The 19,664-nt window shown below is 43.5% G+C and overlaps 1 protein-coding gene across 4 annotated transcripts in view; it reads right to left on the reverse strand.

Moving 5' to 3' along the window:
- Positions 1 to 236: 236 nt before the first annotated feature.
- Positions 237 to 19,664, reverse strand: part of RGS12 (regulator of G protein signaling 12) — a 182,972-nt gene continuing 163,544 nt past the window's right edge. For all 4 annotated transcript variants that reach the window (XM_066573347.1, XM_066573350.1, XM_066573349.1 and 1 more), the window contains one exon: positions 237 to 2,780. In XM_066573347.1, coding sequence (XP_066429444.1) covers positions 2,437 to 2,780 — 344 coding nt within the window. In that variant the 3' untranslated portion in view covers positions 237 to 2,436. The remainder of the gene's footprint in view (positions 2,781 to 19,664) is intronic.

Here is a 19,664-nt window from a genome sequence, read left to right on the forward strand (position 1 = left end):
CTCGGTAGTAAATATTACATCACCGTTCATCTGTCCCAACGCATTTCCTCACAAGATCTATGTTCATTCAGTAGACTATCTGGTGTGATCACTACACACAATGCATCCCGCTAGTAGGTGAGACCTCATGATGACAGACAGTGTGGCTACTATGGGAGCACTGGCGAGAAGGGGTCCAGACCAGTTTGGCCGCATCCCTTATTTTAATGAGTGGTGAGAACGTCATGTCAAGAATGTCATATAAAAATATTTTTATTTTCAAATACAATTGCATTTTTTACATCATCATCCCAAACATGAGAGAAAGGCGGCTAAATTACAGCGCAGAATAATTTAAGTGACTTTTACCCCCGCTGCTGCGTGTCGTCATCATCATGAACGTCATCGACAAATGATTTTATGTTTGTGATTGAAATGCAAAAGACAATTTTCGTTAGGACAATAAAAAAAAAACAGTGACAAGACGGCAAAGTGCATTTATCATCGCTTTCAAGCATTGCATGTAGAATACAGACATTCCATTTTATACCATTATATAGCACAGATGTATAAAAATATTGAATCTCTATGGGTTTTGGAATATACATAGTCAAAATCATCCCTTAGGCCATAGTCAGATCTGGTAGTGGTAGTGCAGCACAGAGCTGCATCACCGCACCTTCAAAGATCTGATTCTGTAGAAGTTTTTACTGCAAACATTCGATATCCATTAATAGTGGGGTGAAGGCCAAAGACCGTGGATAGGAAAAGCTGCCATTTTAAATGAATGGTAGCATGTCATAATAACATCCGATTCACTATAATATGAAATCTGGCCATTGCACTAATAAGGAGAGGGAAAACACAATTTTCCCTTAGGTTACATTCAAACTGCCATAATAGCAGAAAACATTTTCCCAAAGGGTTTTGGATTTTTCTTCCACCTTTTTGTGTTGAATCTCACTCTTAACCCTTCATTTAGGTTTCAAACCACATTACTGATTTATTATTAATAGAGCGGTTTCGCCGATTCAGGACCCTCATGTATTAACCAAGGTGGGGGACAACTAAGAACAGCATCCCTTTGGAGGACCCAGCATGGATATGTACAACACAGACAGCTCATGGCATTCAATAGGAACTGTAATACTTCCTTTCACCTGTGGTAGTGCTGCAGTGGAATTGAACACATGCTGCTGGGTGAGCCCGGGTTCGTTCTGGTTAAAAAGGACAACCCATTTAACCATTTCTAGACATGGGAACACTTTTGATTTACCATGTTTTTGAGTCTTTATAATTTAATTTCCATGGTACGTAACTGTCAATGGTGGACACACTCTTCCAACGTTGATTGACAATTGGTTGTCACAACTCCCTGAATGATAGATTTTGTAATCACGAATGACCCAAGAGTGGGTGACTATTATTTTTTTCCTATGGAAATATTCAGAACAAGGCTGTATATCAGTAAAATACAATTAGAAGATATCTCATTTAAACGGGTTGTCTGACTTAAATTTTTTGTCAAGTTTTGGGCCTCTCATGCCCCAAACTATATAAAAGCAGTATAGTCACCGTGGCGCCAGAGCACCATTTTGACACCTGATAGGAGCTTTCTCCTGTGCTCACTGGCGCCCTCTACTGACTTGCAAGGAGGAGTAGAGGAATGTGAGTAACAACCATTCTGAGCTCATTTCTTGCAGAGAAAGGCAATCAGCAATTTCCAAACCCATTTAGTCTTAATAAAGTAGATATATTATTGTCACCACACCAGCACTATTATAATAGTGTCCCCCATACACAAGCACATGCATGTGAACATGGACAGTTTTCATATATGACAAAAATTACTCATTTATTAAAAGAGCCTTTCATTGTTATGTAGCAAGTGTTTTGGGGCATTACATTCACTACTTCTGGTTTAGTAATATAGACCTGTAATAAAACCAATAATATAGCCATACAGTGGGGAAACCGGTAGACCGATTGGTAACCATTGTATGTGAACAGTTGCCAAAAAAGTAGCACCCTTTTGTAAGAGTGTAGAAGTCTACTTGCTTAATGTCCAGCTATGTAACGTTTCCAAAAAACAATTGGCAAATTAAATAACAAACACAAACATCTATGGATATTGGACCATATGAAGGCTTCTCAATCAGGGGACCTCAACCGGCTCAGGAAAAGATGGATAAAAATGGTGTTCCATTTCTGTGGCGGTGTCTTTTCCAGAAGTGTTGCTTGACGCTCCCAGGCCACAATGCAGAATGTCTTACAGGACCTCTAACTACCTTGTGCCATTTGTAAAACTAATCTCTTCCTACGTGGTAGAGGGGGGCTGTGGGTCCTCTCAGGCACGGGGTCCTGGTGTGAATGCTGCCTCTGCACCTATTGCCACATGAAAGTCTCTTTACTAGATATAAGCAACCTCTGAACTTCAGATAGCTATTAGTGCCCGATCTACACAAAAGTAGCTTTATATTTTGTCTCTGAATCTTTGCTTCTCTCACTCTTAGCAGTGACCATTGATGGAAGGTCAGATGTCCTGCACACCCCTGTCCTCATTCGTCCTTTGCATGACTTCAGTTCAGAAATGTAGCCCTCAAAGCTTAGATTTCCCATGTCTTCCCCAGAGTCGTACTTTCTTGGTGTCTGTCTGACATCATCCACATCAATGACTCTACCAGCTTGTGGACGATGAACTGAACTATTGCATCTGCTGGTGGGTTTGCCCTTGAAATCTGGAGATTGATCCAAAAAACCCTCGGTGCTCCTAGACAGCTTTTTCTTTCTGTCCTTGTTACCTGAGATGGAGAAAAAAAAACTGTGATGAATAGATTCAGTGCAAATAAGTCCTTCACCGTTTACTTCAGGAAACTAATCTGATATTTGGTCCAACTAAGATATAAAACGGTCATGTAGAGACGTGTGACTATGCTTGTCACTTGTACTTTATGGCATAAATCTCTATCTGCACAAATGCCTAATGGAAAACTGCATTCATTCAATGGGCCTGTTTTAGAAGAAACCTTGAGAAGAACATACAGAAGGGTCTCCTGACAGATATGAACTCAGGAGTCCAGCACTTCAAGAGCAATGCCGAAAAAATACAAAAAATGTGTGCTTTTATGGCAGCCAATGACAGCGGCCAGAGAAGGGAGGTGGGAGGGAGTTTAGCAGCATGACTGCTAAACTCCCTCCCTCTTCTCTCCTCCCCTCTGGCTGTTTGCAATTGTAGGGGCGGTTGCTTAGCTCCACCCTCATCCCGCCCACTCCCATTGCCAAAAGCCGGAGGAAAGGAGAGAGGTGGTGAGCCGATGAGGGCAAGGGAAGGGGAGGCAACGGCATTGCAGCCTCAGCATATATACGCGTCGGGGCCCGTGCCGTCTGAACAGGCACACAGACGTTACATTTGTGCACCTGTTCATGCGTTTTTACGTGAAAGAGGCCTCAGAGAAACACAGTATGCTACAAAATCAAGGACAGGAAAACCTGTCCATAGAATCAAAGAATCATAGAATGGTAGAGTTGGAAGGGACCTCCAGGGTCATCGGGTCCAACTCTCTGCTCAATGCAGGATCACTAAATCATCCCAGACAGATGTCTGTTCAGCCTCTGTTTGAACACTTCCATTGAAGAACTCACCACCTCCTGCGGCAACCTGTTCCACTCATTGATCACCCTCACTGTCAAAGTTTTTTAAATATCTAATCTGTATCTCTTTCCTTTCAGTTTCATCCCATTGCTTCTATTCTTTCCTTGTACAAATGAGAATAGGTCTGATCCCTATGCACTATGACAGCCCTTCAGATATTTGCAGACAGCTATGAAGTCTCCTCTCAGCCTTCTTTTTTGCAAGCGAAACATTCCCAGATCCTTTAACCGTTCCTCATAGGACACGATTTGCAGACCACTCACCATCTTGGTAACTCTTCTCTGAACTTGCTCCAGTTTGTCTATGTCTTTTTTAAAGTGGGGTGCCCAGAACTGGGCACAGTATTCCAGATAAGGTCTGACTAAGGAAGAGTAGAGGTAGATAATTACCTCATGTGATCTAGACTCTATGCTTCTCTTAATACATCCCAGAATTGTGTTTGCCTTTTTGGCTACTGCATCACATTGTTGACTCATGTTCAGTCTATGCTCTATTAGTATACCCAAGTCTTTTTCACATGTGCTGCTGCTTAGCCCAATTCCTCCCACTCTGTATGTGCTTTTTTCATTTTTCTTGCCCAGCTGTAGAACTTTGCATTTCTCCTTGTTAAATACCATTCTGTTAGTCACCGCTCACTGTTCAAGCTTTTCTAGATAAACATTCTCTCTGTCTTTTCTCTAGTGTTAGCTATCCCTCCTAGCTTTGTGTCGACAGAAATTTGATCAGTTTCCCATCAATTCCCTCCTCCAGATCATTTATAAAAATGTTGACCAACACTGGGCCCAGGACAGAGCCTTGTGGTACCCCACTTGATACATTCTTCCACTTGGCTGTGCAGCCATTTATGACCACTCTTTGAGTACGATCACTCAGCCAGTTGTGAATCCACCTAACAGTTGCCTTGTCAATCCCATATTTGGTCATTTTTTCAATTAGTATGGTATTAGATACTTTGTCAAATGCTTTACTAAAGTCAAGATATACTATATCCACTGCATATACCTGATCAACCCAGTCGGTGATTCTGTCATAGAAGGAAATTAGATTTCTCTGGCATGACTTGCTTGTTACAAACCCATGCTGGCTCTGGTTAATTACTCCATTTCTATCCAGTTACTTGCATACATGCTGTTTAATAATTTGTTCTTTTGTTTTCGTGTGAGATTGTCCTACCTGACGCACACAAGAAGCATGACTGTTGGTGGAAGAATTATGGATCCCCAATGAGTTGTCCATAGATATCAGAAAGTTGTTGTCAGATCTTATCATTGGGATAACTAATGTCCATGGACACAAGCAGACCTAAGAGGCCACCAGGGTTGGACTTGCCCAACAGAGTATAAGAGCATCCTCTAGTTTGTGCACAACCAGACAGAGTAATGGGCCTAAAGGGCCCAGCAGAAGAAAGCCCTATATGAAGCAGATTAGTTTCAGCAACTAGCTTTCCCTGATGGATCCAAAGTACCCCAGTCCAACACTTCCAGTCACCATTTCCAGGAATCATTTTTGTTCTTTCCGGGAGTGGGCAGTGCTGTAGATCTCCACTCATAAGTCCTCCCTGGACACAAAATGCATATCTGATTGACTCTTTTCATAAGTTGTTTTTTTAGACTTGGACAATCCACCTTGATGCTATGCCAACACATCATTGCCTGTAGGGCTTTGCTCAAAATGAGAATTTACAAAAACGACTTGTTTTTCAAGTTGGGCCAGCTTTAGATATGACCTTTTTATTGGGGTGATTTCAGATATGTATTATGTGGCTATATCGTCATTCTTATGTTAGGGTGCAAATATTACTGCACAATTTAAGATTCAGCTAAGTCTTTCACAGAATATAAAACTCTGAACTAAGCCAAAAGCGAAATTAGCATACCAAAATATAATGAATATATTACCAAAAAAATCAATTATGTTTTCACATTCCCTTCAGTGTGCCTCCCGAGAGAAAATTTATGCAGGAAAACTATGTATTTGATTACCAAATTTACATTTTAGAAGCATCTTGGCTTCTATTCATAATGGGCAATGTGTCATGGCTGCTAGTTAAGGGGTTATTATGTATATGCAGAGATCCATGTTAAAAACCGGCAAAGCAAGGTATCTGTGGCACAACTTGGCATTCAATTCACAATCCTTTCAGCCTCCGAGAAAAGAGTGCTGGGAAAAAGTCCAGTTGACCTGCACAATACCAGTGGATTCTGTCAGCCGTAAATAGTTCACAGTTTTGAGATAAAGCTTTTTATTCAACATTTAAAGAGAACCGAACATATTTAAATCCTCATAGTTGTTCAAAAAAAGTCATTTTTCCATAGATGGCAGTATTATAGTGTCCGAGTAGTAAATATGCTCTACTTAATTTTAGAATGTGTCACCCCTTTACCTACATTCCTCTCGGCACTTCATTTTGAACTCACCAGGGAGAGAGAACACCCATGATAAAGCGGGTTATGCTCTAGAGATTGTGAATAGCTGAAAAGGCAAATTTAAGGTACCAGACATTCGTACCAGAGACAACCGTGTCAGTGCTTTACACGGGAGCGATAATCATTCAAGTGAATGAAGGCGGGGGGGGGGGGGGGGGCAGGATCGTTCTGTCCGTTTGCCTCCAATCACAGTAAACAGAAGTTAGTCAAGAATTGAGTGACTCCTGTTTACATGGGCTGACAGTCGCTTGTTTTTCAGTTCTAGCTTCAAAGTAATGTAGATACCCAGCAGCACTCACCACCACCAGTTATGGGGAGGTCTCCTATTTAATATGTTCCTGCACGCCAAACACAGGATCGAATCCAGATCAGAAGTATACGTAGGAAAACCCCATTTAAAGGAGTGTCAGTAAAGTGAATGAGGAGAGGAGCCAGCTTTGGGCGTGCAAGTTCTGAACCATAAACTGGGTCAGGGGCAGTTATGTGGGGAGGTTGTACTGCAAGCAGGATGCGGCCAAGGAGGAAACAGCTGACCTCTACGTGGCCACCAGCTGGATGCTGAACAAGCCGGAAGTGGCAGAAATAAGAGGAAAATTGTTTAATGCCAGGAGGAAACCTTGTTTCTCTGCCACCACTTTTCAACTGCATGCCAATGGCGTACATGAATTGTGGACTGCTGCGAGTACACCTGGTACCTGGGTAAACAGTAATTAAGACACTGTGGACAGGACGTAAGCCTTCTAGAGACTCATTGAATTCCAATTACAGGAGAGACAGAATTGTATGAACCAATGCCGGTCATTATTATACGAACCCTCTTTTGTTGTATGTGGTCCAAGTACAGCCATAGCAAAGAAATGTTTTGAACTGCTGATAACCTATTGCATTAAATTAGTAAAGTTTGAGCAGCATGAGTAAGCCACATTCATTTTGAAATTACAACTGGAATATCCAGTAGGTAGCCATGCCCAAAGTGCCACTGACCCAAGCTGGCTTTATCCTGGCCAGAGGCAGGTCATGATAGTTTAATGAGCCTGATACCAGTAGGTTCAGATAAAGCCATTGTGACACCAAAGGAATCAATGCCCTGCCCTTGGCATGATAGGCCTCTACCACTGTGTATCATATTCAGTGAGAAATGACGTCTTTGGAAGCCACAAGGCCATGCCTTGGGCCACCCGGGATTACGAAAAGGGAATAAGAACACCTGAAAGGGGCCATCTGAGAGAGATAGATCCACAAGGCTTGCACTAGATTCAATTTGCGAAGTGCACATTCTCTTGGATTAAATGCATTGGGTCAGAAGAAAGGCAGGGCTATGTTCTCATTAAGTTGCAAAGCCAACACCAACTTAGGTAGAAGGAAATGAGACGTAGCACTACCATGTCCCGATGTAAAAGGTGAACAGAGGTTTGGTCGACAAGGCTGCGAGCTCAGAAACCCAGCAGATGGAGGCGACCGATACCAAGAGAGCCACCTTGTAAGTCAAAAGATGCTCCAGGACTTCACTTAATGGTTCAAGGGATGGGACTGCAGTGCATCCACCACTACATTATGGTCCTAAGGCGGTACGATACAACGCTATGGAGGGGCAGCATGAGTAATTTCATGCAGAAAAATAAGGATGTCCCACTTTGAGGCTAATGGGCATTAGAAAAATATAGATAATGCGGATACTTGACTTTTCTGAGAACTAAGGCTCAAGCCCATATCCAGACCCTCCTGTAGAAAGAGCAGGAGGTCGGATAAGGAGAAACGCATAGGGTAAAAATTAAGACTTTTACATCAGATAAAGAAAGATTCCCAAATGAAATGATAAATCTGAGAGAACGACGTTTTCCTAGTCTTCAACATGGTTTGAATGACTGGCTCCGCAGGACCACAGGCTCTAAAGACCATGGCTTTAACCATGGCCGTTAAATGAAGCATGAAATACTCGGGTGGAAAAGGGGTCCCTGTAAGAGAAAATCATTTCCAAAAGTGAGGCACCATGGAGAGTTGACTAGCAGGTCAATAAGATCCATGTACGATGCTCGGCTGGACCAGTCTGGGTCTATGAAAATTACTGGGAAACTTTCTTCCTTGATCTTCTTCAGAAGTTGTGGGATTAGTGGGAAGGTAAGAAAGCCGAACGGGAACTGAGAGCCCATCCACAGAATTACGAGTGACTCCATTGCTCGAGCTAGATGGTCCCAAGATCAAACCACAAAGGTTGGTAGCTTGCGATTGATTCTGGACACTGTCAGGTTGACATCCAGACAGATTTACATTTGGCATATTGCATGAAAGACTTTGGGGTGTAGCTCCCATTCTTCCAGGTCGACTTACTCCGTGTTGAGTAAGTTGGCTATGCAGTTGTCTACTCCCAATACATGAACTGACGAACGTACTGGAAGGTGATTCTTGGCCCAGGCTAATATTTTCACCACTGTTGCCATGGCCCTCATGCTACAAGTTCGACCTTGGTGTATTATGTGACAGCCACAGAGTTGTCAGTTTGGACCCGAACTGGACAACCTGTCAGCTGGGGTGTGAAGTCATGAAGCAACAGGAGAATGGCCTGGAGTTCCACCACATTTATCAGTGATGTGGATTCTCGTGTGGCCCAAGTGTCTTGCATTGTGAGATTCTGCAGAGTACCACCCACTCAGAGAGGCTGGCATTCATGGTTAATACCTGCCATTGGATGGTCAGAAAGGAGCATCCTAGATGAACCCATGGGGAGTTCATCCACCAATGAATTGAGTTCTCCGTTTGCAGAGGTACTCAAATCTTCTGATCTAAGCAGTCCGTGGATTTGTCCCACTTCGAGAGGATGGCACACTGGAGAAGCAGAGCATGAAACTGGTCGAACAGAATCGCCTCGAAGGACCATCAGCTCCAGCACGCTCATGCAGTGGTGAATAGACAGTGGATTCTGAGTTTGTAAAGTGTGTATGTCAGGACCGGCATCTCATGGGTCCCTCGTGCCCTCACCGCTAGTCCTGTCACTCGGGCGGCTGCAGTGCAGCGCAGGGGAGCCCCGGTCCTTGTCACCGCCCCTGGCCGCTGAGCTTCTCCTCGCCGCCGCGTTGCTAGGAACACTGCAGGTATTGCCCCGCGCCGCGTCCTCGGTTCCATGGCAACCCAGCATGGGTCTCCTCCTCTGCCTCCTGCAGGGATGAGGGCGGGTTCCCCAGTGCTGCTGGGTGCACTCAGCTGCTGTCAGACTTCCTTCCCCAATCAGCTGCTGGGGCGGTAACTTTGACAGCATTGAAACCTGCTTGTGTCTGTATACCAGTGCCAGCATTAGTTTGGTCTTCCTGCTACACCAGCATACTTCTTGTTGTGACTCCTGACTTTTAACTTCCTGTTTTTGGACCGGATGTTGCCTTTGCCTGATCCTCTTGTACTGCGTACCCTCTCGTTGCCAACCCAGATAGTCTGACTCTCCTTGCTGTTGTTTGTTTCAGTGTCTGTCTGTCTGTCTGTTAGTCCCGGTATTCCCCTTCCCTGTTGTTTGTTCCAGTGTCTGTCTGTCTGTTAGTCCCGGTGTTCCCCTTCCCTAGTGAGTGTAGGGACCGTTGCCCAGTTGTCACCCTGGGATTTAGCCTAGGGGGGCAAGTAGGTAGGGACAGGGGTTGCGGGTATTTTCAGGGATCTCCAGTTTCACGGACCTCGAGTCCCGACAGTGTATCTGCTTCTGGAGGCGAAGCAGCTTTTCTGGTAGCATCTGTGCATGTGCTTGAGCTGTATTGAAGGAGAAGCCTAGAAACTCTAGACGTTGTAAGGAAAGACTTGGGATGAATAATGATCCATCCGACCCTAGACCGTGTGTCCAGAGCAATGTGAGGACTTTCCAGGGTGGCAGCCCTGGTTAGGGCCTTTATCAATATTTCCTCAAGATAGGGGATGTGCTACTATCTCCTAGGTGGAGGGCCATCACAGAGGCCAGAACCTTTGTAAATAACCAAAAGGAAGAGCCGAAAATTGATAGTGATTGGACCAGAAGGCAAATCAGAGAAAATGGTGAGGCACTCGACAAATGGGGATATGAAGGTAGACATCTCTGATGTCAAAGGACGAAAGAAACTTTTCCATCTCCATGGATGCAATTACAGAGCTCAGTGATTCCATGTGGAAATATCAGGCTTTCAAATACAGGTTCGGGTTCTTCAGGGACAGAATGGGTCTGACAGACCCATCCTGCTTGGATACCATGAATAGTTTGTAAAAGAAACCCATAAAGCTTTGAGAGGGGGGAACTTGAGTGACAACACCTTGAGAAGATAGATTGTGTATCACCCGTAGTAAGGCTCTAGCCCTTTGGGAAGACCTCAAAATCTTTAAGCTGGAGAAGCAATTGGGAGGGTGGGCAGAAAATTCTATGGTGAGCCCGAAGAAACAACCTCTGAGACGTGGGCGTGCCAGTTTCCTTGAACAGGAAAAGTTATTCCCCCACCGGATTGGGTGGAAAAATAGAAAACAAATGTGTGGGGGCTGCCCGTCATATGAACGATTTAGTGGAGAATGCTGTGGACATGGATGGTAGGACAGTCTTTGTTTAAAGGAGGGCCTCCACTTCTGATCTTGCGATGCCCATTTATTATCCAAGGTCTGGGTACTGAAGAGGCGAAAGTAACAAAATTGAGATCTTTTTCTCTGAGTAGTGCTCACACGCGAGTCTGTTCTGTGGTAGGTAGGAACCGTCTCGTCCTGTCTGGTGGTGAAAAGATTTGCAATAACGAAAGGCAGGTTTGTTAAAGACCTTTCAGAGGAGACATCTGCCTCCCAGGACTTTAGCGACAATGTGCGGCATGTGGCGACCGAAGCTGCCAATACAGGAGCTATGAGATTGGCTGCATCCAGGAAAGCATCACAGATAGGCCAGGCGGGGAAGTTTATCTGATGCGCAATATCTGCAAATTTTTCTGACGAAGAACCAGAGAGGATGCATCTGCAAAGTTGTTTGGCCCATTCAGCAGTGGCCTTGCTGACCAAGGCAGAGGTGAAAACTGGCCTGAAAGCTAAATCCCTCCCTGAAATAAGCTTTTGGCTAGGGATTCAATCTTCCTGTCACGCACGTCTTCAAAAGACAAAGCATCCGCCATAGGAAGTGTGGTATGTTTCACTAAACAGAACACTACTTGTGAAGCTGATAATTTTTTCACCAACTCCTCTAGAAAAGGATACATAAGGTCGCATCACCGCACCAAAAGGAAGCTGCACGGGCATATACCCACGAAGGGTATCGTGAAGAGGGGCGATTGGGCAGGGCCCACTGCCATGCAGCAACCCAAGCCCCCAGACCCCGAAAGCCCAAGGAGTGCAGTGCCCTGAGAAAGGCAAGGACAATGGGTTCCTAAAGCAGGGACATCATTTTTCACCCCAACTCACCACTCAGTCTACCTACACCTGCTAATGGGGATGAAAGTAGAGAAAAGGGGACAGAGATTAACACTGGATCTGGGATACTTACCTTCGTGATCCGTGAGCGAAAACACTCACCTATCGCAATGAACCCAGGCATCCACCGGCAGTGTGCTCCATGATTCCAGCAGTATTCCCCCACAACGCTCGCCTGCCTTGGGATGAAAGGGAGTGCTCCGGTGGAAGGAAAGGCTGGTGGTGGGGGGACAATATCGTCTTTGTAAATACATCCTTACAATGTAGTATTTTCATTGGCTGCCATAACACACCTGACTCTTAGTTTCTGTATTACGGCTACAAATCGCATCCTGACCATAAGTCTAATGATCTGGAGTTAACAGCATCACTAGTCCCTTTTCCCCAACATAAGAACAGCTGCCTATGTCATTAGAAGTGGTGAAAAACATGTCTCCATCCTATTCCTCAGTGAGGTATGTCTTATGTTTTCTAAATAAGGAAGATGGAACAATACCTCTGTAGTGCCACCTATTGGAAGGCAGAATACCTGCAAATCAATGTCAGACCCTTTATACAAGTCTTTAAAACAATAATTGTGAATTGAAAACCAAGAGCCAGAATCCATACACAGACAGCTGTTTTGGGGGTTTTGCCCCTCATTATTATGCAGTAGGTTACTGGCTTGGCTAGTGTGTAGTCCATGACGCGGGAAGGGTATAATTGCATAGGCCTCTCACTAGCCAAGCCAGAAACCTACTGCACACTGATGAGGGGCAAAACCCCAGAAACAGCTGTATGTGTATGGTTTTCTGGCTTTTGATCAATTTCCAAATCATTGTTATAAAGACCTGTACAAAAGGGCCTGACATTGATTTGCAGATATGCTGCCTTCCAATAGGTGGCGCTGCAGAGGTATTGTTCCATCTTCCTTATTTTCTTATTTGCTAGAGAAGCAAAGATGCCCTTATAAGCCTCCTCACCTTTTAAGTGTCTACTCAGACACCTTCTAGGTGCTCTCCTTGAGGAGAGAGGATACCCTTCCCGATTATGATCACTTCACACAATAAAGTACATTGATTGGATATTCTCTCTAAGTTTAATGTTGATATTTGAATGTGCAAAAGTGGAATAATAAGGTTCCATATGGTAAGAGCTGTATGAAGGCAAGTCATTAACCTGGCCTTACTGCTAGCATATAGGAAGTAGATTGAGTCTACAATAAGCCTTTACAGCTCATTTTGATAGTTTACACCCAGTGAAATATGCATCCCATTGAGGGTCGATTGACTTTTAACACTTCAGAGATGTAACATGAACTGAGTCATACCTATACTAGAGGTAGCAGTCACATCCGGGCCCTACTGTCTGAAGAGGACACCTACAATATAAATTGCAGCTAGTGTCATTAAGAGTTAAATGGTACTAGAGTTTTAAGATAAAGCTCTAATCATAAAGAGAGATAACTCTCATGGGGCATTCACAGAATGGAAAGGAGTTGGCCAATTGACTTCTATGGTAGACTGTTCTAGGCATGCACTGTGATATGTGCAGTGGTCCCTGTGCAGGGAGGGGGAGGAGGCAAACTGTGACCATCAGCTATTGTAAATAGTCCTACATTATCTATATATAGGTATTACTTTTCATTGCAACACTATGAAATTCTCTCTACAAAACAAGAAGTATCAGTCTATTAGATTTAGAGGTTCACATGAAAACTGCAAGATATTAGAATTTGTTTTAGGGTTTAGCAGGGTATAAAGTTTTTCTTTGAGGAGAGTGCCAGTTGGTGAAGTGGAGTCTTGAATAGGCCACACAATGCTCCCTGGGAAAAAAATATAGTATGCAAATAGGAGAGGATGGAAAAGTACATCTACAGTATTACCTATTGGAAGTCACCTTCCAATAAGTCAATGTTCAACCTTTCAACATGACTAAGGATATAAGCCAAACCAGAGTCTTCTGCAGAAGGAAGACACCCAGTAAGGTCCAATATGTAGAGATGTGGAGGTACTTTTCCATCCCCCATTTGCAGGATTTTTCTTTGCTTTAAATATAGAACGTGACATCGAAGACAAGGGAAATAAACTTTAGGTACATTTAAACTGACCCTCCGATTCTGGACAAGCAAAGATGGCTGCACTGCATGCATTGGTAGTCTAAGACAGTGTTTCTCAACTCCAGTCCTCACGCCAACCAACAGGTCATGTTTTCAGGATTTCCTCAGTATTGCACAGGTGATGTAATTGTCAGTGCCTCAGACATTGCCACAGGCGTTCCTACTATAGGATATCCTGAAAACATGACCTGTTGGGGGTCCGTATGGACGGGAGTTGGGAAACAGTGGTCTAATACACTGCATGCAACTCATGTGGATAGAATTGGTCAAAGCAGCGGGTGCGGTCTTAGACTATGGATACATACTAATACACAGTGTGCATCAGGTAGTCGGGGAAGCAATGAAGCCATCCTTATTTGTTCAAGACCGCAGTTTTTTTTTTTAACCTCTTAAGGACGTGGCCTATTTTAGCCATAAGGACACAATGGTTTTTGAGGGATTTTCATCTTCACTTTTCAAAAGCCATAACTTTATTATTTTTCGGCGATATGGCAATATAATGGCTTGTTTTTTCTTGCATGTCGAACTGTAGTTTTTATTGGTTCCATTTTTGGGTTAAATATACTATATTGTAAAACTTATGAATTTTTTTTTGATAGCAGGGTGAGAAAACATTTTTTTTACTGTGTTAATCTTACAGCATAAAATGAGTGCTATGTACTAAGTGAAAGGGGAAGTGTTTCTTCCACTATGCGACCCGGCGATCACTTGACCACCGGGTCCCCCAGTTACAGCAAAGCTGCAGGGTCCCAGCAGACCCCGATCAGCTCTGCCAGTCACTATTGTCACTACAGTGGGATGTCTTGCCCTGTAACTGTGGCTCCTATGGATGTCCCAGCTACAGTAAAAAGTGTGCAATTAAAAAAAAAAAAAAAGACCATGTGAATGACCCCCAGAAGTTTTATATGACGTCATGAAGGTCATAGATTGTAAAAAATAAAAAAAAAGTTGCATAAATAAGTTTTAAAAAATTGCAGAATAGAATACAAAAAAGATATACATAAAAAAGAAAATGACTCAAAAGCAGACGCCAACCAAAACTATTTCTGTATGCTCCCTGTACTCCAAAACCATACATATTTATCAAAACGTCCAAAACAAAATGAAAACAACAATTCTATACTTTATTTTATCCTAGATATATGAATTTAAAAAAACAAAAACTATAAAAACATTACATTTTTACCCCGCAATAAAACTAAAAGGACTACACAAAAAAGGCAGTAAAAAAGGTAGCCCTATGTGTCATGGAAAAAAATGCAGCAAAAATAAGTAGCTGAATAAAAAAATAAAATAAAATAGGGCAGTAAAACCACCACGTGGGTAAAATCCCTAAAAAGTATCTGGTCCTTAAGTTACAAAACAGCTTGGTCCTTAGGGGGTTGCAAAAAATGTTTGGGGATCCAGTCCCTTTAAGATAAAAGCTTGGACTTACACAATGGGTAATTTTCCGATGACACATTCCCTTTAAAAAGTGATCTTCCATTTGCTTAGGATGGATGACTCTCACTTGGCCCAAGTGGCTTTATCTCAAGGAGAATCTTCCTCTTCTTGTTTTTTTAAGACATTGGGAAAACAATCATGTTTTACTGTTTACTTCCCCTAATCTATCACTCATAGCACAAGATAAACTCCCAACCGCTGACAACCAGATACAGTTCATCTGAGCCCGGCTCCATGTAGCTCATTTTATCACACAAATTGTCATCTCCATCCTGCTCTCATTTGTCATATGGGAAGCTTCCTCAGAAGTAGATTCTATTCTAACCGTAAAGCTCCTTGGAAGTAGGATTTGTTCTTGTTTGGTCTCTTACCATCTAGAGGTCTTACTTTTAGACATTAAACTTCTTCAAACTTCTTTACTCTGTGAAATGTTGAATTGTTGTGAAGTTTAGTCTTTGGCGATAAGTGAAGTCTGTGCAAGAAAAATAAAGCCTGATTGTCATTCGCCAAAAAAGTATGCCACCCTTGTCCATGGAGGGCAGTTCAGGCCCATTCAAGTACATTGGGCTGAGATACAATGCCACAGACAGGCCATAGACAAGGGTGGCATAGTTTCTGGAAAAGAAACAAAAAAAACATGTCATTTGGCTTAGCAAGGGGAATTTTATAGCGTTGTTTAAACTTTAAACACAGCTATAAAAACTGCTTTAACCCTTTGCAATCCAATTTTGGATTCAAGGTTTCCTAGGGGGCTTTCTCTTTCTGCCATTATACAATGGCGCCATCTGCTGGCTAGAGCCAGTACTGCGGTATGTGACATGCTGAAGAGGCCCCCCCCCCCCCCCCCCGACAACAGTAAGAATACCCTGCAGGATGTCTTCCGACATCGGAGCTGTACAGCTTTCAATCAGAAGGTCTTTAAACGTCAGACAGTGGATTGGAAAGGGTTAATAAATGTATCTGGTGATGATGGATGAAAACTGCAGATCTGTAATGCAGGGTCTAGAGGAGAATCCAAGACAGAAGCCAGCATTTTCCATTGTAATTATTAATTACAGAGCTCAGTGGGTAATGCCGGCAGTGTTCCAGCTCTACAGTAGTAGTCAAAGGCTGATAACATGGACTGATACAGTATGTGCAAGCATGAAGTTCCAGAGGAAGATGGTCACACTGGTTGTAGATCCCCCTGGAGGAGTTCACTGAGTCTTAGTAGGTATGTTCAACATTCACATTGCTACAATGTTACAATATTTAAAGAGCTTGTTCAGGACATGTCTGCTTTCTTTTAAGGCTGGGTTCACACAGGGCGGATTTACCGCAGTTTTGCCGCGCGGAATTTCGCTGCGGCAAATCCGCCCGAGGCCGCTAATCTCGGGATTAGCCAGCCATGTGGACGAGATTTCTCAGAAATCTCGCCCACACGGGACGACCAATCCGCTGTGGTAAGTCAGGCTGGAACCGCAGCCGCGGTTTCAGAATATGCAGCATGTCTGTTTATCTTTTCTTTCCGTCGCGGCCGCACTCTCCTCTATGGGAGCGCCGGCCGCAACGGCAAAGCGAGCGGCTGGGCCGCTTCAAAGCCACCGCGTGTTTTTCCGCGGCGGTTCTCCCGGCGGGAATCTCGCGGTTTTTGCTGCGGCCAAACCGCCGGATTTCCGGCGGGAATACGCCCCGTGTGAACCCAGCCTAAAAACTACACCAGGCCTGTCCATTAGTATGGTATTGCTATAGACTTCAGGTCGATATTATAGCCATGTCACGTCGGTTGCTGGAATGGGCAACTAACTTTTAGGAGCAAGAATTGTGCTCTCAGCCGTTGTCCCCTCCTGTTCCCCGCTAATCTTGGCTGGTCAGAAAGTTTACAGCTTAGCAGGGGACATTTAGGAGTGCTGGAGAAAAGCTCCTCGCAGTGTGCAGAGACTGAAATTCTATACTCCAACCTCAGGCAAAATGGGAGTATTGAGCAAAAACTATTTTACTAGCTTTATCATGTAATATAGGAATATTTACTGCATATATATATAGACAGTAAAATCGATTGCAACTAGAAATGCTTTAAAATGGGTTGTCCAGTTGTAAACTATGGATGACCTATGCTTAGGATAAGAGATCAAATAGTATAACGTCGGAGGTCCTCTGCACAGGACACCAGCTGATCAGTGGATTGCTGGGCTGGTGTATTTATGCACAGAGACGATTTCTGTAGGAAGCAGACAGCTCCGTTCCACTGCAGTGGCTAGGCGTGGTATTACAGGCAGAGTTTACATTGGCCCCTTTTTCTGCAATACCAAGCCTGTCCACTACAGCACAAACAGAGTTGTAGGCTTCCTGGAGAAATCTACCCCGTGCACAACCACATCAGCTTTAGGAACAATTGAGCAGCAGGGATCTCAGGCGGTAGACCTCTGGTCTACTATTGAAGGCCTTTCCTTAGGAAAGGTCAACATGACTTTACACCTGGACAACCCCTTAAAAAAAAGTCTCTAATTGCATATGAAGCCCCTGAAGCAGCTCCAGCAATAGATGGGTACTAAAGAGAGAGAAGTATGATACCACCTTATATTTACCTGATAATGCTACATTCATGGAGAAATTACTCTTTCGCCATACCACATGCTGTATGCCAACGAGCTGCCAACCATCCAGTAGGCAGCCTTGATGCTCACACTGATCCTGGTTTTCTCCTCTGTAAATATCAATTATTAGGCAAGGGAAGGGGCTAGAGAGGAATCAAACGGGAGGGGACTGAGGTGTGAGCTAGGACCAGTATGCACCGCAAGACCGTCCATTGCACAGTTTGCAACGTGTTCGCCGACAACAGGCAGCAAACAAGTGAATTCTCTGTGAAGGCCACACTATCAGATAAATAGAAGGTATCATCGCACTTCTGCTTGGTGCCCATCTATTGCTGGGCTGCTTTAAGGGCTTCATATACAATGACAGATTGGCTTTACATTGACTCCTGTTATGTAAATAGGTGTATATGATATGATGCGCAGCAGCACAGTACATGGGGAGGGGTGAATTTGTTAGATCCAAACTTTCTAAAAAAAAACAATTTGACAGCAGAAGGACAAATGAGAAGAAGAGAGAAATACAGAATGGAGACGGAGTTTATTATTTTTTGAGAGAATTGATACAAAATGCACACAAAATCTCTACAATCAAGTTATCTACAAAGCAGGAGGAGAAGAGCACGAGCTACAGATCACACAATATTGGGATTACATGCAATATACAAGATCATTTCAGGCTTTTTAAAGTGCAAACATGTTGATTGCCCTTAAAGGAATTCTACAGTTTGGGGTCCTATGCAGGTCGCTGACCGTTGTGCACCCTACACCTATGTACAGCAAAGGCCGGCATGGTATAACCTGGATTATTGTGCTATCCTAGAGATGGACTCACCATTGGTACTACCAAGTAAATTAGGTGGCCACACTTGCCCAGTTTCACACGAGCGTATTGAGCATCCCAAATTAACCGAAAACGGTGAACATCTGGGGACTTGAGTCTGCTGTATGGTAGGACAGCTATGGTACAAAAGAGCACCAGCTAGGCCATTGCTGCTCCTTACGGAAGACACTTTATGACTAGGTCCACCGAGTCTCAGGTGACAATGGTGTCTTCCAGAGGTGCTCAGAAAAATATTGCATAGGGACAAGATCTATTATCACGCTTGTTTTCCTCTACTTTGCTGTTAGTGCAGTGCAAAACCTGAGACAGACTGGTTGCTATGGAGTTACTACCTAACAACTATAGTTTTTTATGGAGGGCTGTCAGGCAGTGTGTCCCTGGTAACCAGTTGCTTAGATTATTCTCAGCAGAAAGCAGAACTGCTCTCCTACATTGCTGCCTTGTTTACAAAGCAGAATATCTTAAGGGAACAGGTTTGCTGTACTATTTGCCCAAAACCACAAAAAAATTATTGGGGGAAACTTCCAATGAGGGTCTTATTAGGTGTATGGTGTGCCGGAGCATCAACGTCACAAAACTTTTGCACAAGTGGAACTTGTACCACAGTTTGCAACTTTTCTATGCCACTTATACTGGTGAATTAAATGCCCCCAATTGCACCATCCATCTAACAGTGCCTAATACAAAATACAGCAAACTTCATGTGGTGCGTATCTGCATTGGTCCTTAAAATTTAAAGGTCCAGAACCCAAGTCCTGCTTAAATTGAAGGAAAAGAATAGGAAAACCACGACAGTAGGTCACTATCAATTACTGTCTTAAAACGGGTTTTCCGGGACGTTAGGCATTTTTACTATTGACGACCTATTCTTAGGATAGGTCTTCAACAGATGATCAGTAGGGTCTGGCACTTGGAATCCCCGTCGATTAGTTGATTTCTGTCACTGCTCTCAGTATGGACAGTGCAGGAATCTGATCCCGAATGGCAGATTGCCAGTGTTGAGCTATCTTGAGGATATACAAAAAATCCAGAACCCCCCCCCCCTTAAATTTTTAGAATTTTTGTTTTAATGAATAAAATTAAGAGGTATACCCCCCTATATCTACTAAAATGGTGCCATCAAATTGCATTAATTCAGTGACAGAATTAGAGAAATGTATTTTTTTTGCCAAATATTCAGATTAAACAATTGAATTCATTAACTGATTTGTCTTCAGCCCTGATCGGAGAATATTTTAGCAGAAATGGCTGCCTATTAGTACCA

This window comes from Eleutherodactylus coqui, chromosome 7 (genome assembly GCF_035609145.1).
Source record: "Eleutherodactylus coqui strain aEleCoq1 chromosome 7, aEleCoq1.hap1, whole genome shotgun sequence".
In the NCBI taxonomy this organism is placed as follows: Eukaryota; Metazoa; Chordata; class Amphibia; order Anura; family Eleutherodactylidae; genus Eleutherodactylus; species Eleutherodactylus coqui.